We start from the raw sequence: 23,611 nt of genomic DNA on the forward strand, positions 1-23,611 counted from the left end.
AACCATTGGATCATCAGAGAAAAGTAATATCAGAAAATGTGTCAACATTCCCTAAGTTAATGGTTTGCCAAGATAGACGTGTATTGAACTTTGTGCAGACTGCAAGGTAGTGAAGACATATATAGCTGATTTTGAGAAGTAGCTGAGGCATCAACGTGCTGTGACAGCACAGTATTTACACTATTTCTCCAAGCTAAGTTAACCCCTCTGTGGCCCCAGGCAGACATGGCTATATGCTTCTCACACCTGAGCAGTTTGTTTAGAGCTGCTGTATTGCTTCATGGTAGTGCTCTGCAGATGTCTTTTAGTAAGTCTAGTGGGCACGGGACAACATCTCTTTGTAATGTGCACTAGCTGGTCAGATGAAGGAAAAATAGCTTCCAATAGTTCAGCACAGCAAATAATGAAGTACACACTGACCTATTTACTATCTCTGTAAGACCGTTTGGATCTGTAATGATACATCTTTTCATCACTTTGCAGAAAGTAACTCCAAGTTCAGGATTTAGCTGAAGTTTAAAAGATGCTTCCCTGAGGCTTATTTCAGCTAGGTAAATCACAATAAAGGTGTTGGCCTGCGTCTGTGTTACAAAGTCCTCTTCCTAGGTGGAGGCTAGGGGTGGGCTGAGTGGTAAGGGTGACTGATGCCTTCTAGACATACCCTTGAGCTGGAGACTCAGTAACAGATAATTTTTAAATGAATGTGTTGCTTGAAGAGAGACCAGATACGAGTATAATGACATTGGGCACCCAATTTATCTAAAATGAAACTGTCTGACATACCTGGCAAGACAAAAGGACACCTCAGCCCAATATCAGGCAAGTAAATACAACTGCTGACAAAGCCATTACTGGAATAAAATCACACTGCCTTTCAAAAGCTCCTGCCAAGGTTTGCTCTGATTTGTATCAGCATATTTCTGTGCATAACGTACATTTTTAACATATTACTTTCCTTGGTCTTAATATAATCCATAAATCAGTAGGGCTAGCAGTACGTCTTCCCTCATTTTTTTCATAAAGGGAAGTGGCTGTAACACAAAATAAATCCTGTTAAAACTGATTGGAATAGCACCATTTTGTAATATGATTTACCTCTGAATGATCTTGCCTTTGTTTCTATTTCCACAACCAGAACCATTTGAAGATGCCCTCAAGAACCAAGCATCTGAGGCTGCATTAAGTAAATCCACCTCCACTGGATGCACCAGTCCTCTTTTATCCAGGGCAGCTGACTGTACTGTAGCCAAAGAGCTGAGTACAGAGCCGTGGTATCAAGGAGAGATGAGTAGGAAAGACGCAGAACAGCTGTTAAAGAAATGTGGAGACTTCCTTGTGAGGAAAAGTACCACAAATCCTGGCTCCTATGTGCTGACAGGCATGCAAAATGGACAAGCCAAACATCTTCTTTTGGTAGACCCAGAAGGAACTGTAAGTGCTGGCTCCTTACTAACACAAGAGGTTTCTGACTCTAGACATTTTCTCTACACACGTTTAATCTTGTTTACAGCTTATTCACAACTGATCATAAGTACAGCCTCATGTCTCTAATATGCCATCACATCTCTAATTCTCTCCCTGATGTGTGGCAGAAGACCCACTGGATGATTTCTGCACATTGCAGGGAGCCTTAGGGACCTGATTCCCCATCAAGGTCCAGCTTTGGCCACTGCAGTACAGTCTTTGTCAAAAGTATTGCTAAGCCACTTTTTCAGCCTTCTTGCTGAGCAGCTGCTGCTGGCTGTGGAAGTTCAACCAGCCTGTGTGCTGGCAATTTCCACATGACATTTCCATCAGCCAGGATATGGACCAGGCCCTCTGTGTGTTCCTGCATGTAAGCCTGAGAGATAACCGACATAAACCTGCTCCATATTTTGCTGCAGAGGGACTCCCTTAGCCAACAAAGGAACCCTCCCAGCATCTGGATGGAGAGAGCAGGGGAGTTCCAGTTTTCTGCAGCTGTCCTCTCCCACTTCTGGGGAGTCTTAGTCTCATCTGACAGAATGAAATCATTGCCACGTATTTTATTCTTGGCCTCTGGTAACTGAGAGTGGACAACCCTTCTTCTTCTGTAAAGGACAACTCTAGATGACAAGCTTCAAAGTAAATGAGAAACTCCTGCAAAGGAGTTGGTCTGTTGGCATCTGTTTTCATTTGGGAAACCTGCAGCAGAGCAGCTGAATTGTGCGGGTCCTACAGATTCTGTAGCACTGCCATGAGGAATGCCCATGGTAGTTGCTGTAATTACGTTTGCCACAGGAGGGCAGTCAAAGAATGGTTTTGCACTGTTTAGATGCCAAGTGCCTAGTCCTGTGCTTGACCAGGTCTCCAGCCCGGGGAACTGGCCATATGTCTCCTGGGGGGGTGGCCTCCTTTGCTGAACTTTTGCCAGCTGTTTTGTGACTCCTGCAGCTGGGCCCCCTAATTCTCTCTTCAACATAAACCCAAACATAGCTGACACAGCCTACTGCAAGGATAAGGCTGCTGTCTGACATGGCAAGTGCAGGGATGCTGTGTCCTCCCCTGGAGCTCTGCTGGCTGGCATGGAGTATTCAGGCCCTGTGATGATTCCTGGGACATTTTCCTTCTACGGAAGGAAAAGGACAGAGTCCCCTCATCTTTTCTGCATTGCCTTTAAAAGCAGCACTAATTTGCAGACCACCTTGCATAGGGACGTCCTTATTGCCTGCACCTATCCCGTCCCTCAGCTTACTTCTGATGTGCCATCATAGCCCAAATGACTCTGGAGCTCCTCATTCAAGAGGCACCACTTCATATCAACAGCTTTTCTGTGGCTGTGTTTAGGTTAACTGTGCTTTCTATATGATTTGTGGCATCCCGAGCAGCCTTATTTGGGACATATCAGAGCGGAGAGTTGTCAATAAAATGCCAGTGTGTGCTGGCAGCTTGCATTTCTTCTGTGTGGCCCCAGCATAGTTATTTGTAAAAACCAATTCATGCAAAGGCTGCCTGAAAATTCATTTCACTCACAAATTACTCAATGGCACATTGCAGCTTTTAAGGGTGTGTTTTCAGAGCAGAGTTAGCTGTCCAGTTACTTCTGTTCTCATCCAGCTGACCAAAAAAAAACCCAACACACCTCCTCTAATCTCTGGTTCAGGTAAGAGATGCTTAAAATGGAGGATTACAGGATTTTTGCTGCATTTAGAATTAGGGTTTGCATTCTGGTGATGGCAGAGCTTACTCCTTATGGTAAGAAAAGTGTCAGTTGAGTTGTTAACTGACTGTAAACGTGTTAATCTGAATACAGGCAAGGAAAATTACCGCTGTTTTAAAGATATCTTTTCATTTTGAAAATATAGCTTTGAATAACTACAGAAAATGACGTTTCAAAGCAGTATGTTTCAGAAATCAGAGGATCTGTGGATTTTCTTCCGTGGCACAGCTACATGCAGACTGAGCAGATAGTGTCATTTGCCATCAAAGTTGTTTGTTTCTTTTTTTTTCACTGAGAGAGACCATGTGCTACGTTTCAAGCAGTTCTACCAGAACTTAATGATGAAGATGGAAATACTTGAAGCGAAGTGCCCACCACAGCATAAGCTGTCTTTGAGAAGCTTAAAAAAAGTTGTTCCCTCCTTCTGAGAAGAGTTCAAAGGAAACAGATGACATGCCTCACTTCAGAGGAGTGCTCACAGGCTGTTGCTTGAAGCGGTGTAAAGCCATCCCAATACAAAGCTTTACAGCAGCATGACATTCTCTTGAGAGACCCTCTGGTCTGCCTATGAAGGCGGTATGCCTGACTTGTTTCAAATACAGGAAGGAAATGCTTAGTGAAGATGTGGTTAAGTAATTAAAGATTGTTTTGTAACATAGATTAGTTTTGGGCCTGCCCTGATTTTTGACTGCTTTACCTTGAAATATCAGTTTCCTTTTATGATGGGTGTAATAATTTACCTAGTGGGATTCTGGTGCAGAGGACTGGCAAATGGGCTAGAAAAATGACTTTTCTTGCCCTGAAGTGTTTCTGTTTCGGAGGCAGAGGCGTGTACAATGCAGCATGGGGCAAACCCACGCCAAGCACTGTGGTGGCTGGATTGCTTTTGGGGGAGGGAAAGAAGAAGAAGGTCTTTGTTAAGGAAAGCATGAAGACGCTGAAGTGCATGGAGAAGAGTTGGGTTCTGGCATCTCTGGAGGGACAGCTCTTTCTAATGGAAAAGCTGAAGACGTCTAAAAGAAACAGGTGGTTTCTTGAAGAAGAAAATTTGAAGTAAAAATCCAGCTTACTGTGAAACAAAGTATTGTACAGAAAGTTTTCAAGCAAACCTATTCAGAAAGAGTAATAGCAGTAGACTGGCCCATAGGTAGCATGCAAAATATCTGCTTGGAGAGAAAAGAAGGCGTAAAAGTGAAAAACAGAAGCAAAACTCCAGAAATGCCAAAGTTCCACTGATTTTGATGGGCGGGGCATCAGTGTCTAAAACATGATTTTGTCATCTTATTCTTAGAGAATTTTAGTGTGAAGTTAAGGGAAAAAGTATTTTGCTCTTTAATCTGTCTTCTTTATCCTTTTTTTGAAGGTTCGTACAAAAGATCGTGTCTTTGACAGCATAAGTCATCTCATCAATCATCACCTTGAGAATAATTTGCCAATAGTTTCTTCTGGGAGTGAACTCTGCCTGCAGCAGCCTGCTGAGAGGAAACACTGACTTCAGATAACTGTTTTAGATTTTGTAATTTGAAAGCTATAACTGGTGGAGTTCAGATCTCAAAAAACATGTACATAAAAAAAAAAAAAAAAAAGGCAAAAAAAAAAAGCATATTTAAATATATTTCACCAGTGTGTTTTCTTTAGGTTTAAAAAGCCCCATTTCACACAGTACAAGTGAAAATTCTTAGTGCTTTATGTAGACATGAAGTCACAGCAGAAGGCTTTCTTAAAAAGTAATTTCAATAAAATTGTTCAGATTCTCTAATGTGAATATTGATAGTGTATATATACACATTATATATATAAATACAGTATATATTTATATTTTTCAAGTCAGTCTGTTGATGATATAGAACTATCTTCTGTGCCATGTGTTTTTACCAGAGGAAAAATGCCAATTGTGATTGCTCAGATAAAAAAAGAATTCAGCAGTCTCAATTTCTTGAGAAAAAGAATATTGGGAATCTTATTTCCAATTCTACCTAAGAAGCACAACTATGGGGATAACAGGTAGATTATGCTGGTTAAACATGAAAAGAGTCTGAATTCAGCAGCTAGTATTCCAACTCGGAAATTTAGCATAAAATTATTTTTAAAAGTGTTATTTAGTGTCATTGATATAAAAAGCATTTTATCTTTCTGATGTCAAGTTTGAATTCTTATATTATGCTACCAAAATATTTGTATTTTGCTTTAGCAATGATTTGGTGTGATATTTCTGTGTATGAGGTGTGTGTATTTGAGTTTTCTAATGATAATATAACAATATTCTGTAATTTTAATTTATTTATTGGAGTGTTAAGGTTATTTATAAATATTTCTCTGTTTATGGTGAAGGTCTAGGTGACCTTCACTACCAGCCTCCAATGAGATGTTACATACTGATTAGGCAAGTTCAAGTAACTTGCGTTTAATTGGTTAAATGTGAGAGGTACACGGTTTTCAAAAACATATCTGAAAAACCTTTTCTGCTTATAAGCAGTGAAAACTGTCATGACTCAGTGGTCAGTTTTGCAAATGATGTCATTTGCACTTACCTACCAAAGCATAACTTGACTTTGTCCTTCAGAAATATACTGAAAATATACTGCATTTCTCTAAATATCTAGTTGAAAAATACACATACATTAAGGACGCATTTCTGGCAGAAATGTCCTTGGCTTTGGTACTGGGAAATGTTTTAAGGAAGGTTTATTCTGTTCAAACGCAAGCATTATATGAAGTTATTTTGCCATTTTATGAAGCTTATCAGGAGCCAAATTCAATATATACAGTTCCTGTAAAGGAGAAGTTTGTGCCAGAGTCATGATTTAGCCTTCAGTGTTCCAAAGTCTTCCCTAGCACCAGCATCTTGAATGAAATCTTCAGAATTGATTCATAAAGGCCGAGAATGGCAGGATGAATCTAGGTTAGGCATCTGCTGACCCTGAAGTAGTCAATAGTTAGATCTACTTAAAATTAGGCTCGGTTTTAAGAATTTGCTAAGTTCAAAAAATTTGTAAATTATAATGAAACTGTCTGAATGATTAACTTTGAATCTATTCAGTTAGGGTCATTATATTAGAATTCTGAACTTTCTTGTACCTCCCGCTTTGAAATATGATGAAATTGCAATTTGTGAAGTTTGGTTTTGGTTGATTTCAAGAACAAAAATTATTGAGTTCCTAAGACTAATCATGTGATCTGAGCATTAAAAATACACTTGGTTCTGTAATGAAGGCATTCAGAAGCCAAACTAAGACATTAGTGAACCAGGTTGTTATTAGCCGATATTTCTAGGTCTGGGTGGGAGCTGAGAGCAAAGGAAATAAGTGAAATGCTGCATTGCAACCTAAATTGTTATGGCACTGCAGTTATTGGAATTCTTAAAATTTGGGTTGTCCTTTTACCAGGTTGGAAGTCGCAAGGGAACTTCAGGAGATCTTATACCCCAAAGCAGTATCCATCAAAATAACTTTCTTTAAGAGCATCTATGTCTCACCATAATCTCAGTCTGAAGTATGTCATTTGCCACCCTTTTTTATCATATATAACACTTGTCATTCCATACTCCCCACTCCCTACAGCCATGTCCTGGAAAGTTTTTAGTGAGGTATCACCAGCTGTAAGAGAAGTCCTCTCTTGTACTTCAACTGTTGTGTATCCCTTCAGTAAGAGCTAGGCGCCTAACTCTCTTAGCTGCCTTCAAAAATCCCACCTGCTGCCTATATCTGTTTTAGATTCCTAAATCTGTCAGTGTCTGTCTGGAAAAATGTGACAAGATATAAGGGTATGAATGAAGGCACTAAACACACACCGAAATAAGCATCTAAAATGTTTTACCACTGTCCAAGCTGTAGCTGTAATAACCTAGCAGCTGCTTAGCTGCATGTTTTGGTAATAAAAGCAGGTGGCAAAGAGAAACAAAATTAAACAGCTTGACAGAAATATTAAATTCCCCAGAGTATATTTCACAAACCCTGCCCCCAGGAAAACATGGCCATTTTAAGCTGCTCTGCCAGCACAGCCGATTTGCCCAGTTCAGCTTGCCCATGGCTGATGCAAAGGTTACGTATGGCTGGATCAGACACAGCTTGGTCCCGGGTAGTGGTAGTGCCTTTGGGCTGTGAGAGTGCCCTGCTGCCACAGTGGGCCAGCAGATCCTGTCTGGCCATGTGTGGTGATCCACGGGCTCTTCCAAGTCACTGGGAACCAAATGATCTCAAAGCTGTCCAGAAGGAAGATCATGTGGGCCAATCAATGCTCCTTTTGTGGATCCTGCTATTGCTTTTTATCACCGTCACTCTGGGAGATTTGGCTTTCCCCTATATGAAAATGGTATAAAAACTGTATAGCCATTTGGCTAGCAGTTTGAAACCTGTTGTCATTAAAGTCAAAGACCATTTCACACTGAGCTCCACAGGAGCAAACTGAACCTGCTAGAGAGGCAGGGCTCATTGTTGTGAGGAGCCAACACTGCCAGAGAGATGTAGAAGTCACAAGACGGGCTCAAATGCTGTGTGATTGGCTGAAAACAGACAGCTGAGACCATAATAATTCCAGCCTTTTAATGCTTGCCTTTGGTTTTGAATCTCCTCACCTTTGTTTTTTATTCTCTTTTATGCAACCCCAAAGGCTAGACTCTTGCTGGTCGTAATTCAGTGCCATGGCTTCAAGAGCCAGGATTTTACTGAAAGGACAAATTTACTAAACTCAATAGAAATCATGCAGATTAGACAATGTTATGGTATCCTTTAATATTTTCCCAGAGGACAGCTGAGAAGTTAGAACTGAGATTCTAAATATCATGCAAGACTGTCAAGATTTATCTTGAGTACTAGTTGATTATCAGTTTTGATTCCAGTTGTGTGGCACCTATGTGAACTGTGTGCAATGAAAATGCATTTGATTCCTTTAAAGAAAGAACTTTCAGAAGTGAAGCAAATGCCTCTGATTTATTTTATCGCTGATCTAGATTAATTAGTAGGTTAACAAAATTTTCCATTGATGCTGGCTGTGATAGACTGGACATTGAGATACAGTCATGTTCTCAAACTTTCAGTTATTTCACTTGCCTCACAAGCAATGAAACCTCAAAAGCAGAAAATGTGATTCAAAAACTGAATTACCTTCTGACTTCAGTGGGAATTTGCTCAGTATGAGGACTCCCAGGTTCCCTTCCCTAGTGCAAGAAGAGGATGTTCAAATTGGCCATGCCTGGGTGGACACCATAGGAGGAGATGCAATTTCCATGGCTTACTGCCTGCCTTTCTGCCCAGGGCTTTGTGCACACGGTGACGATAGAAGGTTACGCAGTAGCTTCCCTCCACATCCTACAGGGTTCACAAAGGGAGATAATACCAGTTCTGCCAGAAACCTCCCTGCTGTACATGTTCAATACCATCTTGAACAAAGCACATCATCCTGGGACCAGTATTTGATTGCAAAATGTGCACTGTCACAGGAAGAAAATATTTACTAATAGTCTGGTACATGTCACCTGCCAGCACTAAATTTTCTATATCCTGGGTTCATTCTTTTTCTCCTTTGTAGAATAATATGCTCACATTTATTGTCATCATGGTCCCCAAGCATTATGCTGTGCAGTAAGATAAGAATTTATAAAATCTATACCACAGTGCAATTGCTGCTGGCACATCAAGTGCCAGATGCCAGCTACAATGTATTCATAATAGAATTGATGCATATTTAGATATTTGAAAGTCGGAAATGCTCCTTTTGAAAATCAGCGGAGTTTTGCAGTCTCCAGGAAATCTGCAGCTCTAAAGGGCAAATTTGGTACTTGTGAAAGTTCTGAAAACAGGTTACAAATCCTGCTTTCAAAATTTTGTTCTTAGCATCCAATATCTATCTGAAGTAAGTGGCAGAACAAATAATGTATATTAAGTAAACCGCATTTACATAAACAAAGTCTAAGCTGAAATAACAGACGCACTTCCCTTTTTATCTTTCAGACACTTTCAAAATACATCCCCGTAAAATCCAAAATCAGATTTACCTTAGTGCACTATCAAAAATGTGTTTATTTGTACAGTGTTTTTGTCTGAACCTAGAGTTGCACTCTCCACAAATCTATGCTTGCTCAAAGCTGCCAGGATATGGGCATATGCCCACTAAGAGCTCTGTGCTCAGCTGTACTTACTCTACTCACTTGCAAGCAGTGTCTGTGGACCTTGGTTACATCTGCATTGGATGCAGCTGGGATGAGGGCACACCTGTGGAAAAGAAAACATCGCCATACAGTTTGCCTGCAGTTAACCAGAGGCTTGGATAGGGAGTGGAAAGCTGTGTTGAGTGAGAAAGCCTCAGGGATAAGAAATGAAATGTGAAGCCTGGAAACACAAGCCAATAGGCAAATAACATACTAATGAGAATAGAGAGCTGTCACTAAGTTATAATCTTGGTAACTGGTCAATAGGGTGAAAGCAGAACCTCTGGGGAGGGGAACAGCAAAATACTTAGGCAACGCCTATGGCTTTTCTCTTTTTGAGACATTTATGTTTATAAGCCCTGATTCGTTCTTCTGCATCCTTCAGCATACAAATCTTGTATGGCTCCCACTATGAAAAAGCAGGGCTTTTTTTTTTTTTTTTGTTTCAGTAAGGGAAATAAGATTTCAGAGGTACACATTTCTAGAAAAAGCACCATACAGGGAAAAAACTAAAGAGTGTTTAAACCTTGTTTGACAACAGAACAGGTTGTGGAAATAAAGAAGGTGGGTGACTCTTTCTGCTACCTCACTTTGTGGGAGACAGCACGGGTGACTCAGAAAAGGAAGGTAGCCTCAGATTTTGAGGTTAAGATGCAGATTTACGTTTTTGTAGCTATCATGATGGTCAAACAATATACAGGTCAAATGACAGCTTTTTCCAGCAGTCCTCCTTTTTGTTCCATGAGTCAAAAAACACCAAACACACCCAAAATAAGTGAAATTTTTTATCAAGTGAAGAATGGAAAGATTTTAATTGGTATATATTTGTGTCCTTTTGTGGCTACATTGGTGTGATAACTGCTTCTCAGTGAAGTCCTGCAGAGTTAAACCTTGAAAGAAGCCACATTTCTTCTTTTGAGGTAAATGTTTTCCTTTGCATTGTGTGGGCAGCAACAACAAAACAAAAAAGTGACTATTTTGCTGTAAAAGAGCGTTTGACTGTACATTTGTTATTTATTAATATTTATTACTTTTAGAAATATTTTTAACTGAGAATTGCAGGAAAAATAATGTATGTGGAAATATTGTGATCATTTATATTCCCAATGACTTTTGTGAAACTCAAGTTTTTGCCTGTTTGTTGATTGTGGTATTCTGGTTATAGAGGCAAATTTTGTCTCTGAGGAAGTCCTTGAGCAACAGAATTTGGAATATAAGTGTCATGCAACTGTTTTCTGATTATTCACTTTGTATATGATTAACCAAAGTAATAAAATAATGAGCACTATTATCAGACTGAAATGCATGTAAAGTGGGCTTGAGTCTGTTCTCCTATGCTCAGGTTCCCTGATGGCCCAATGGGTTTTTGGTTTTAATTTGCCTGAAGGGATGCCTGTTTTATAGCAGAATAAATGAAATTCTACAGGTTTTACCTGGATATCAAATATTAACAAGTCAATGAACTACTCACTTTAGTAGAAACTGGGATGAAATATGTCAGAGGACCAAATGGCACATGAGGAATTTGACCTCAGTTACACCGACTTTACACCAGAGAAGTTTCCACTTAATTTGACAGAGGCAACATTGATTTCAACAAGTCCATATTTTATAAATGCCATTTTCACAATGCAAGTAATCACTTGTACAGGCCCTCTTTCTGGACCAGATGATGCCCTCTCCTGAAAAGGTATCTTTCCTGCTTGGCACACAGAATAGATGAGGGTAGCCAAGGGTAGCTCACTCCATGTCTTTCCATGAAGAGTGACTGCAAGGACAAGGTCCATGCAAAAACAGCTGTTTAGTGTACTGATCTAAGCAGAAAGGCTTCACGTCAGATGAAAGCTTAGCTGGGCTGATGTTCCCCCAATCCTCTTCCTTCACCATCCAAGTGTCTCCTTGCAAAGGCCATTCTCTCTTACTCACTTGGAGAAAAGCTGGGCTCAGGGATGCCCTGGGAAGTTACTTCGTTCTCGGGGAGAAGAATTGCAGCTCTAAAGACAGCACGGGCACCAGCCTGCCTCTGCATGCTCTGCACGGTGCCTCCAGACCACTTTAGGTGCCAGGAGACCTCAGGGATGCAGAAAGCCTCACAGCACAATGCCAGCCAAGCAGAAACCCCTGATCACTGCTGCCATGCCTGGCCTCTATGAGTTTCAGCATGAGAAATGAGTGTCCCGAGGCCTGGGGCGGCCATGGCAGTCAACAGTTCCCACCAAAGTCAAGGGGCTGAGCTGTGCCCTGGGGTGGACGTCAGCACAACCCCACTCAGTGGGACAGATCAGCTGCATTTTGGCACTGTATACACAGGTGTGTTTCCCATTTTCTTACCAGAGCAGCTGGAAATGACAAACCTTGTAGGCAGCACGACACCCTAATTACAGTCACTCCTCGTAAAAATGTGCCTCTCCAAGGGAGCAGCTGTGCATGGTGCTGCCACCAAGGGAGTGCGTGTGTGCCTTTCCAAGAGAGCAGACATCCCTCTGAGCAGAGGAGCCCAGGCACACAGCCTGCTCCTGGGAAATGGGGGGCAAAGCCACCCTCTGGCTCCAGGGCAGCGGATGGAGAGTCCACTGCCTTCAGTTGCGCAGTGCGCCCACAGGCACCGCTCTCGGCCATGACACCCAGAGTTCAAATGCGTGTTTTCCAAAGAAAGCCAAAACCTTTTCTACGATTCTCTGAAAAAAAGACTGGCACGCAACAACTTTGGTTCAAATGCTTGAGATTTAATTAAAAGTTTTCAAAATGTTTATGGTACCTAATAAGTTGAAAATACTCTGTAAGACTTGGCAATAAAAGACTCTAGGAAAGCATCTCGTGAAAGCTTTTTTTTTTTTGCCTTAGGTGATTCGCTTTGCATTTCTTCTGCAATCCAGAACCAAAATAAATATTCCAATTCATGAAATATAAATGTTAATCTCCTTTGTAGCTTTTGCTCCATGTAAAACCAATTGGGAAAAGGAGACATAATTCAGTTTCTTATATGCTCAAATCAGCCTAGATGTTAAAAAGCTTGGATTCTCAATTGTATTTTAAGGAATTTTCTAATATTTTGAGGTGAATAAAGCTATTCGTCGTCTTTTTCCAGCTTCAATGATAGGACATCTTCCTGGTTATGGTCTATTGCTGCTAAGCCTTCAGCTTGTTCTACTTTAAAATTTTGCTCTGAAATCTTCTAGAATTCATGCTTTGCCTAAGATGTCTCAGTGGGATGTAGCCACAGAAGACTGTATCCACCACAGGCTTTTTCTATTCAGTCATAAGTACTTTGTAAATTTTATTATCAGCGTCACATGTGAATGCATGAATCTTGGGAGCCTGCTTCAAGTACAGCAGGGTGACCGTGTGGGAATAGCGCAAGCATGGTGAGGAGAACTGTAAATACACTCAAGTGACTGCAGCTGTGGTGTAGAAAAACATATAAATCACAAGCGGAACCCTCTGTTTTTAGGTAACAGGCCTGTGAAAAAAGTAATAAAGGCACCTTATCGTACATCCTTGAGATTTCTGCAGGCGAAGATCAGAGCAGTGTGATGAACTGCGCCTGCGTGAATCCCTACATACAGGCCAAAATACGCAGGCTCATTGGTCTGCACCAAGGGCTGAATTCTGCAGTACCTGCATCTCTGCTTGTGTCACCCCTGACCAGGAGTTCAAGTGATGTTTCTGAGATTCCTGAAAATAAATTTGCTCTTTGCAATGCAACTGTGTTCTCTGGTTGTTCCTCCGACCTGCCTGCGTCGGCCCACACAGTAGTGAACTAACAAAATATCCCCACAGCTCCAAAGTAAGAGAAGGAAATCAAAGTAGAGTGAAAGGTTTTGTACTGACACACAGTCACATGGCCTCCAACAGGGGAGTTGCTTGCATTACTTGTACCCTGATAATACCTAAGGCTAGAATACAGATGTTAAAACTCACTTTTTTGTGCATGTTCTTGGACTTTGCCTATTAAAAATATTATTTTTCTTTCACCTAAATAGTGAGAATCATGTAACATCCTTGACATGAGAGTTGGTGTGGGGTCGGTCACAATGTTTTCTCGTACCATTGTGTTGCGAAGGCCTTTTTGCTCTACAATAGCAAGGAGTGCTGCCACATCCCACCACTTCATGAACTAACGTTTAGAAGTATACAAATATTTTCACTGGCAGTTTTCAAAGACACAGCTTCAGGGAGGAACTTCCACACTGAAAATACAGTCAAACAGAACTGTATTATCTAAAAACCTGAGCAAGCCATGGCAATGCAATGTCACCAGTTCTATTTCTCAAAAAGCTACAGAGCTGTTGACCCAGCCTGTATCTGCAGTTCATATAGTTATATCATGCTTAGCTTAGTTTTGCTTTCTCTTCTTCTCTAAGTGCACTGCTTTTCAACATTTTTGGTAGAAATTACTTTGTATTTACTACTCTCTTTCACAGTTATTTCATTAAAATACAGTTTTTCTTTGTTCTTACACTTTTCTAACAGCATAAAACATTTACGAGCAGACTGATAACTTGTAAAAGATAATCACAATGCAAACCTCTACTTTTTAAAGGCTTTTGCTACACACATTACACAACTTATACACTGTAGCTACTTGGCAGAAGTCTAATGTTGCTGCTTTAAATGATTAAGACCGGAGTAAAGCTAAGGATGAGCTCCTTTCAGGCTGTGTATTAAAAAAAGCCTGAACTACTTCTGATTGTACATAAGGCAGCATGTGGTTTGTGACATTGAACATAAAACTTTGAAAGAGCTCAATAAAGTTAGATGCTTACATTCTTACTGAAAGACAAAGGGAATTAATCTCATAATTTCCCGTCAACCTCCACTGAAGCCTCCAGCCATAAAGTACTACTGATGGAAGTACCACGGGCCACTCCCATGGGGATTTGAAACCAAGTGTTTATGAAGTCTTAACTGCTCTAGGTCTCGGAATCCCTCTGATGCTGAACACCATCCTGTACCGAGGCTGGTAAGGCAGTGGTAGACCACACAGTTGTTTTCATACAGGTTTTTTCTCTGGAACAGCCTCTTGAAAGAGTAAATCTGGGGCTCCAGGAAAGTTGGAAGGTCTTCCAAACTAAAAAGGCTTTTATTCCACATCCAAGGCAATGTCAGGTATAAATGGAGATACACCCTTCAGTGTGAACCTGTTGTACTGCATCTTCCCTCTTGTATCTGTGAAAGTGCCCAGAGGCAGGAGGAGTGTAGGGTCCCACTGCCACAAAATAGGATCTTGTCCCACTGGCTGGACTTCTTCCCTGGGAGAATTTCTAACAAATTCCATGCTGTGTTAGTGCCTGGAGAGAAAAAGAAGAACTCCACCTGGACCCGTCTGTGGTTCATTGTTTTCTGAAATGGTACATCTCTGTTTCAGAACTGACAAATCTCAGCTTAGGTAGTGCATTCACAATGTACACAGGTTTATATAAGTTTGACATACATTTTTAAATATATTGGAAATAGTAAGTAAAAATATATGCGTTGAAACAGTACATACACTTGATACATGTGTATTGTTGGGTCACATTTTAACTACTTTAAATAGCAAACATATATAGCCTCTCTCAATGGTTATTTACTACTGCTTGTTCAAAATAAGTTGTGCAATGTCACAGTGACGACTATCATGTTGTCTCTCACTAAACATGAAAAGTTTGAATAACAGTGGAAGATATAAAAATACTGCATCGATATGACATTTTAAAGTTCTTGTCAGTTATTATAAAAGCTACTACTTCATATATTTCCAAATATCCCCATTGAAACATATCTATTTGTATAGTTTCTCACCTTACACTGTATACTGCAATACAATGTTTAGCATATTGTAAACTTTTACCAAACTATGACTTTTTAATAAGGAATTGTACACATATACAGCTATTTATACCACATACATATAAGGCCATTAACATAACAGCAAGATACATATAGAGAACTATAACCACCAACATATGTAATGAGCTTTTCTCCCAGTCGGCAATAAGCAGGCTCATTTTCTAACCATCATCAGTGTATAGTGAATGCTGAAGTTTGTCAACAGATTTTATTGATGTCTTGCAAGATCAGGCAGTGCCAAGTGCAGCCTCATCATACAATGCCATTGTGGTGCACAATGTTATTAGATGTGCATGGACTCTGTACTAGCTTCTGGGTAGCATGAAGGGTGTTTTCTGAATAAGGTGTGTTACTGAATTAACACCCAAAGCAAATGATTGGTGACAAGTATGTCCTCAAAGTTAAATAAGTGGTTAGTGTTTTCCTCTGTGACTTAAGTGCATGAACACTTAACTACACTTGTAGTTTAAATCTAAAAGTCACTGAAAGGTACTTGTCTCGACTAGTCCTTTACTTACAGAAGTTTCCATTGTGAAATGAAGATTCATTTTTCTCAGCGATACAGGAAGGTACATTAACCTGTGGGAAGTCTTCCTTTGGCTTCTGGGTATTGCTGCTGCTGGATTTACTTCGACTATGATCTGGTGTGGGCTGAATAGGCAAAGATCTGGCCACTTTAGATTTCACCAGGCAGCCACAAACAAGGCGAAAGAAAGCCCGGCGCATTTCCTTACTAGCCAGAGTGTAGATGATGGGGTTCATTGCAGAATTTATGACCGCCAGAGCAATAAACCAGTTGGCTTTGTACAAGATAGAGCACTCCTTGACTTTGCAGGCCACGTCGATGAGGAACAGGATGAACAGTGGAGACCAACAGGCAATGAAGACACTAACGACGATCACAACAGTCCTAAGGAGTGCCATGGACCGCTCCGAGTTATTGTGGTTAGTGACATTACGACTGCTGGACTTTACCAGGATGTAGATACGGGCATAAAGGATGACAATGGCAACCAAAATGGCTATGAAGATACTAATGCAGAACACAACATACTTCTTGGAGTACAGTGGCAAAATTGTTGAGCAATCTGGTAAGTTGTTTATACAGTTCCAGCCGAGGATGGGTAAGGCACCCAAGGAAATTGAAATAAGCCAGCATGTACCAATGAGAAGGAACACTCTGTATTTTTTATTTGCGTCGTAAGGTCTCATTTTAATCATGGTCAAATGCCGCTCAATAGCTATTGCTAGTAAGCTGAAAGTAGAGGCTCCCAGGGCAACAAACATGCTGCCTTCTCTGATGAACCAGATTGTGGAGGACAAGCTCAGTGTTTTCTTCCCAGACATAAGAATGTTTACTTTGTAAACAATCCCAGCTAAAAGATCACAGAGAGCTAGATTGCCGATAAAAAAGTACATGCGATTGTGAAATTTATTGTTTTTCCATATGGCAATCAACACCATCAAGTTTTCCAGGACTATGAAACTACATAGGATCAGAAATGCAATAGTGGACAGGTCTATGCTATCAGTTGCCTTTTCCCTTAAAATAAGCTTTCCTGTGTAATTATAATGCAGTACGATCAGAGAGTCCATCTCTTCATTTCCTTGAGGGCTGACAAGAGCATCAGGTGCCACGGTAACTGCTGCCATCATTTGGTTGCCAGTGCCGGACTTGCCTTCTTTAGGATCACAAGAATTTAGTTCCGATAATATTCCACAAGAGGGAGATCACGCCACGTTCCTCCAAGCACTCTGGGCGGGCGGTGGGTATCCCCAGCTGCAGCAAGCCTCGCATATTAATTCGGGAGAATGGCTCGCAAACCAGGCTCTGAAAATAAAAATAATAAATGCAATGTAAATCTCACTGTCTTCCCACGTCACCCATGGCCCCTGCGGGTGCTCAAGCCACAAAAAACACTCAGAAGCCAAGAGGGACACTGGCTATGATGAGGCATCAAGGTCTAGCATTGCTGCGTCCTTATAAAGGTAGTTGTGGGTAAGCCCTTGGTCATGCTCTGCACAGATGCAGCTCTGCCAGGGAAATATGAGGGCAATGTGCTTATAGGTGTTTTCCCCTACAAAACTTCCATGCTAAAAAAACCCCAAAAATGCAGAGGAGCAGTGAGAAGGATCAGCAAATGGACTCAGACAGCCCCAGTGTTCACAGCAACCAGCTCATTCCTCAAAAAAGACCTATGTGTACACGGTGCTACCAAAACACTACACAATCATCGCTGCTTGAGATGCAGGGCAAAACTCACTGCTTTCAACGCTTGTTCCCTATGCAGACCTAAGGCACCAAAGAGCCTGAGAAAGTTGGTGTCAGATATTGATGCCGGTTTGTATGTTGCCAATGCCTAAAATATGCCTTAATGGTATAAAATGACACCATTTATTACAATTAATACAATTTACACAATTAATGTAATTTATTAATACAATTAAGGAGGTGCTCTGAAAGCCAGACATCATAAAACCAATACTAATCCCCATTCAAATTAGTTGGATTTCTGCTACCTTTTAGAAAAATAAACATAGCAAGTCATATCTTTGTAAGTACTACTTCTTTTTATGGCTCACTTCACTTATTTTTTTTCCTTTGCATGTGTATACAAGACATATACTTAACGTGTTCTGGTTTTTTTTGAGAAAAAAATAGTTATACCCACTTTAATTGTCCTTCTCAATTTACTTCTGTTTTGTCTTTAAGTTATGACTTAGATTACTCCAGTGTTTTCCCACGGACTTTGATAGGTTGCATTTTCACAGAGATCCTCCTAGCTATCTTTTTTCATTGGCATACATAAGTATTGGAAGAGATCTCCACAGCTTCGTAAAAATATCAGAAGATGTCACAAGCACTTACTGTTTTACCAGAAATGTTACAATTTAGCTGCTGCATACTCCAATGAGAATCAGTGCTCATGCCCCAAACATATATATTGAGGACGAACAGATAGATAGTTTTTCAGCTTGGTAACCAAAACAGGATGAGGAGAGAACTGGTTCAATCTCAACCAAATTTGTTAAGATTTTTTTTTTTTTTTTTTTTTTTTTCTGGGAAGGGTAAGAAACACATGAAAGACACATTTATAAGATGGGTATCAAGGGAAGAAATTGAGATCTCAACCTCTGCTAGAGACCAACACACCATAGTTTTCAACCTGCAGCCTGTACATCCCAAGAAATACCTGATTTACTCTGGGTAACAGAGTGGGCTTAGGTTTAACATAGAAGCGCCTGTACTTTCACTGGAAAACAGCAGCCTTTCAGTCCATAAAGGGGGCCTATAGAAAAGATGGGGAGGGATTCTTTATCAGGGGCTGCAGTGGTAGGACAAGGCATAATGTCTTGAAATTGAAAAAGGGTAGATTTAGATTAGATATAGGGAAGAAATTATTTACTGTGAGAGTCGTGAGACACTGGAACATGTTATGCAGGAAAGTTGTGATGCCCCGTCCCTGTTAATGTTAAAGCCCAGGATGGATGGGGCTCTGAGCAACCTGGACTAGTGGAAGGTATCCCTTCCCATAGCAGGGCAGGTGGAACTAAATCTTTAAGGTGCCTTCCAACCCAAACCATTCTGTGATTCTATATACAGTTTTCTTAAAATCAGGAAAACATGTGAGCCACTGCTGTTCCAGCATTCTGGAAGACAGAAAGAGCAAACCACATCCCCGATGAATTTAAAGGATGATTTAAAGGATGACCCACGCCCTATTTTCCCACCCTCCCTTTTCCTGGATTCCATCCTTCAGGAAAGAAGTTATCTGACAAAAGCCTACAGTGGATTGTCTTGAATTCTTTAGTACATTCAAGATGTTTTAAAATTATTTTTCTGATAAAATAATTTGCTATTTACCTATTATTATTATTTCCCCATTGTAGTTTTTAGGTCCAAACTATTTTGGTGAAGAGACCCACTGGGAGTGACATATTATCCAAGAAACACAGTTGTTGCTTGATGACTTCAGTCTTTTCTACTCTGAAGATGACAGCAAGCATCTCATTCATCTCCCAGGAGCAGAATTGGGCTCTCGAGTTGTTGACCTCTTTTCTGAAGCATTTTAACAGTGAAGCCCTTCAACAGAACAACTTCACCTCAGCTAAGGTTCAATTTAATTGTAATTCAGTTACAATCTGCACACTGTTATCACAGACACTATCACAGTCTTTCATTGTATTGGCTTATAACAAATGCCACTGTGTCCGTATGAATTGCAAGTGCTTTCCACTGTAAAATAAACAATTACATTTGACTAGAAAAGTACTTATTAACAATAGCTCAACTAGCAATGCTCACCAGACTGGCTGGTGGCTGCCTGAGAGAATCATATTAATATCATTTAAGAGGATCACATGCAACAAAATACATGCTTCTGTAAGTCTTTTCCAAACAGAGTTATCATACTAGTCTGCGAAAGGACAAATACATTTATTCTTCTGAAGAAAACTGTATGCCAGACTTTGGACTTCATTAGCCACAACTCAGCAGCTGTAAACTGTGATGACTCTACTAAAGGCAATGGTGCTACACCAGTTCCCCTGGCTGAAGGCACAGAAAATGCACTCAATCAGCAGAAATCATACAGGGTCTCTTCCACTGTTTGTAATTACTTCTTCTATTGAGATTATTACAGCAAACTTAGTATCATAAAAGTAAATCTTTGCGTGTGACAAACTAGTGGCAAGGCAATGGGAGCTGTAACATTATTATTTGCCAAGACTGTCAGGCAATGAGTATCAGTCACAAACCGCTTGAAAGTTAATATAAATAATACTTCTCTTCTGGCAGCAACATTTCCAGGTAATATCTTTCAGCCATACTACTTATTTTGTTTTCCTCCTGCTTTGTAGCCAATAACTCAAAAAGCACATTCATTTTTTAATAGTTATAAAAATCAAAGTTGGTTGTATATTATAATATCAAGAAAGCAGCAGCCAGGTCCAGGGTATCTGTCTCATTGCTCTACTGCCTGCTCTACAACTCACTCCTCAAAATATCTTTGTTCCAGTCACATACAGAGGATTACCCACTAGGTGCAAATTACAGACCTTGAGCTCAAAATAGTAAAAAAAAGGACCCAAATAGCCTGTCTGTGGTATGTTATGTGTTGAGCGTTGCCTTTGTTAGGTACCTCTGTACCCCAAGATCTTGATACCACTGGAAATTACTTTTATTTCCTCTAAAGCAAACGGGAGGATCCCTATCGCTGCATCACCAGGTACCACTAGAAAGATAAACCTATCAGCAGTACAGAAGCAATCCAGTGACAGCCAAAATAGCATTTCCTAAATTACTCAGATAAAAGCAGTGGTACAATGTCAAGAACCACAGTCATGTGGAAGACAATTCAGTCACCTCCTTCAGCTATTCAGCTGACCTTTGCCCTCCCTGCTCCAAGGACGGAGGGAGCAGTTGGGGTCAGCAGCAAACACCATTATTTGCTGCTCCTGGGTGATCTCCCTGCCCACTGCTATGCTTTGGGGTTTACACAGCAGTCAGTGTGGTCTGCTGCAGATGTCATGGAACCTAGTAGGGTAGAGCACCCTTCCAAGTTGGAGCAGAGGTCCTCCCTTACATCCCCAGGGTCTACCAGGGTCTAAATGGTCCCTGTGTCACACGTGCCATGAAAAGGGTGGTAGGCCAGACCCCTGGATCTGCTATGTGGCAAGGCACACCCTCATTGCGATCTCCAGCCCCACCACTCAGGGCTGCACCTTTTACCAGCTCCCCACAGATAATGTGCTGGGTAAGGCAGTTCGAGCCAACCTGCAATTTTCCTGCAAATTTCATGCAAAATTCCTCTGGGAATGTGTAATTCCCAGTGCCAGGAAACAACATGGAACTGGTCACAATGAAGATGCCAAAGCCATCCAGCAACCATCCCCAGTACATCTCCACTCTCTGCTCCCAGCAGGCGCTCTGGTAAGAGTCCCATGGGGAGCTGAAAGCTTTTACCATCTCACAAGTCACTGGGTACTTTACAGCTGGAAGAATAAGAAATTTCTGTTTTCAAAACAGAACTCAAAACAAACTGTACTCAATTTTCATTATATCCTGAAGTCAAAGTAACAACTGAAAATAAAGCACAAGCGAGAACAGGACTTTCCACTACCTACTTTTGCCTACACAAGAACATATGATGCCACGCGTTCAGTACAGTCACTGTAATTCAGCTGGAATTGTATTTTCCTGCCTTTCAAATATTCACAAACAGGCATAGCCAAAAAGACTGGACCCCCCTTTACCACCACCCCCACTCCACACATTGCAGTTCTCCCTTCTCTTCCACACACAGTCATATTCTTTGGACACCAATGACAATTTTAAGACAGGCAAAGAGAAAGCCAAAAATGTACATCTGAAGCCAAACTTTTGTATATATTATTTATTTTGAAATCCTTTCCAAAAGAAAAGTAAACATGTGTCATTTATCAGACACACCCTGGTAGTGTCAAATTTAAGAACAGAAAAGGCTTTTGAGAACAGGAGCACATTTGAATACACATTTCCACTCTGAAATTAAGCTGTGCTTGTTGCAAATGAAGTTTAGACAACAAACATCTGCTGCAGAACAATGTCTTGGACAACTCAAATAAACCTTAAAATATTTTTTTAGAGGTGAATGTGCTGGCAGCTTACAGCCTCAGAAAAGCCTGTAACAAATCGTTATTTTTCTTGGCTTCTGGATTTTAGACATCAGTTTGTATTTTGTAATTCTGAGCAGCACACACGCGTAACTCATGCAGGAGCCTGCGGCTGGTTTAATTCTTGCACGTTAAAGGAAGGAACATTTACTTCTTCCCCCTCACGGGTTCCTAGCGCTCCCGACCTATTCCTCAACTCCACTCAAAACTCCTGTATTCCGTTCACAAATTTGCACTACTGCAGCGACATGAACTTTTTGGGGTGACTAAACTACTCAAGAATATCTCCGACGTGTCCGCGGTGTCTAAGTCCCGCACGGAAAGACTATTCGAGTCTCGGGCTCCACTCAACCTGCCCCCGCTCCCTGCCTGCCACTACGCCTTTACCTAACATTCCGAAGGACCGGCCAGCACAGTGGCTCTCCCGCTCCCACGACAACCGGCAAGGCAGGCGGAGCGGTGCCGCTCGCCCAGACCAGCCGCCCGGGGACACCTGGCACACCCACCGCTCGCCGAACGGGGACAGCGCGGCCGCGACGACGGGCGAGCGGGTGGGGGTGGCGCAGCCCGCCGCCCCGGCAGCGCGGAAAGGAGCAAGGGGTGCAGGCAGGGTGCGGGCAAGGCTGTCCCGGAGAAGAGGAGAAGTACCTGCTGCGTCTCCGCCGCGTCCCCCCGGCGCTCTGCGGCCGCCGCATCCGATCTTGCCGGCTTCACGGCGCCGCTCGGCCCCCGCGGCTGCGCTGGGGCGGGCCGGGCCGGGCCAGGCCGGGCGGGGCTGGGATGGACCCGGCCCTGCCCCGCCGCCGCTCCCCGCGGCTCCGCGCCGCTGCCCGAGCCGCCCCGCCCGGGTACCCCCGCCTCCCGCCCCTCCGGGGTTTTCTCTGCCCCCCTCTCGCCCCGCGTCCGCCGCCCCGGCTCCTGCCTCCTGCACGCTGCTCCCACGCCGCCGTCGTCCCCGCTCAGGCTTTGCTCCCCACTCCGGCGGCCGTTGTCTGCCCCCGTCCCGCCCCGCTTCACCCCGCCCCTCGCTCCTCGACACCCACTCGTGCCCGAGTGGGTTCTCCGTCGGGGCTGCCTGCTGCCGTCAGGGCACGGCTGCGGGGGAAGCACCAAGCGTTATGGGCAGCCAAATGTGAGACGGCGGAGCCCGCCGCCGGGTTATTTGTAACGTCCATAAAAATGCGAGGGGGAGGGAGGACATTCTGGGTAGTCCTTACTCAGCTCGAGCTATGAGCATGCTTGAGTGAGGTTTACCTCTTCTGCATCTGCCCCTCTGCTTTACTGTGTCTAATATTTTGATCTTCAGAGAGCTTGAGAGGAGTGAAGCAAGCTGAAGCATTTAGAAATTCTGAGCAAAAATACACTGGTTTGACTCTGACCTGCCAATTAAAGCGTGTTCTTGGTAAGGTACCTTTGATGGAGCTATTGACTGAATAATAGCAACTCGGGGATAGTGGTAGGCATGCAGATTGCCTCAATGATGGGAGAAGCACGCTGGAAAAGAAGTCGAAGCCTGGATCCTACAACCATCTAATTTAAAAGTACTTGTAAGATGCCTGTGGGTACATGAAAGCTTTCTGACAGAAATGGATACAATGAGCTGGCAAACAGGAACACTACAACAGCCTTGCTAAGCACAGGCAGGCATGTAGGGTTGCCTAGTTGTCTTGCTGCAATCAGTGTTTTCAGTGTTTTTCTTGGGAGCCTCCTGTCTGGAGCTGGGCATCGTCACACTGGGACTCATGCCACAGGCTTGCCTGCACTGCTACTTGGTAGGGAAGAAAAGTCCTGAAAGAAAGCAG

The 23,611-nt window shown here is 42.2% G+C and overlaps 2 protein-coding genes across 11 annotated transcripts in view; one reads left to right on the plus strand and one right to left on the minus strand.

Moving 5' to 3' along the window:
* SHC3 (SHC adaptor protein 3) overlaps nt 1-10,635 on the plus strand; it is a 64,881-nt gene extending 54,246 nt beyond the window's left edge. For all 8 annotated transcript variants that reach the window (XM_021300660.2, XM_021300659.2, XM_021300658.2 and 5 more), the window contains 2 exons: nt 1,136-1,431; nt 4,542-10,635. In XM_021300660.2, coding sequence (XP_021156335.2) covers nt 1,136-1,431; nt 4,542-4,670 — 425 coding nt within the window. In that variant the 3' untranslated portion in view covers nt 4,671-10,635. The remainder of the gene's footprint in view (nt 1-1,135; nt 1,432-4,541) is intronic.
* A 1,393-nt stretch (nt 10,636-12,028) lies between these two features.
* On the minus strand, nt 12,029-23,076 carry S1PR3 (sphingosine-1-phosphate receptor 3). 3 transcript variants are annotated; one of them, XM_065045776.1, is made up of 2 exons: nt 22,732-23,076; nt 12,029-16,986 (listed from the first exon to the last, which is right to left on the minus strand). In XM_065045776.1, exon 2 carries the CDS (start codon nt 16,809-16,811, stop codon nt 15,666-15,668), a length of 1,146 nt encoding a protein of 381 aa, XP_064901848.1. In that variant the 5' UTR covers nt 16,812-16,986; nt 22,732-23,076; the 3' UTR covers nt 12,029-15,665. The 3 variants fall into 3 exon arrangements, with proteins under 3 accessions (XP_064901848.1, XP_064901847.1, XP_064901849.1); XM_065045775.1 differs by lacking the exon at nt 22,732-23,076 and adding an exon at nt 22,458-22,676; XM_065045777.1 differs by lacking the exon at nt 22,732-23,076 and adding an exon at nt 22,197-22,315.
* Nucleotides 23,077-23,611: the final 535 nt, after the last annotated feature.

This window comes from Columba livia, chromosome Z, assembly GCF_036013475.1.
Source record: "Columba livia isolate bColLiv1 breed racing homer chromosome Z, bColLiv1.pat.W.v2, whole genome shotgun sequence".
Lineage (NCBI taxonomy): Eukaryota > Metazoa > Chordata > Aves > Columbiformes > Columbidae > Columba > Columba livia.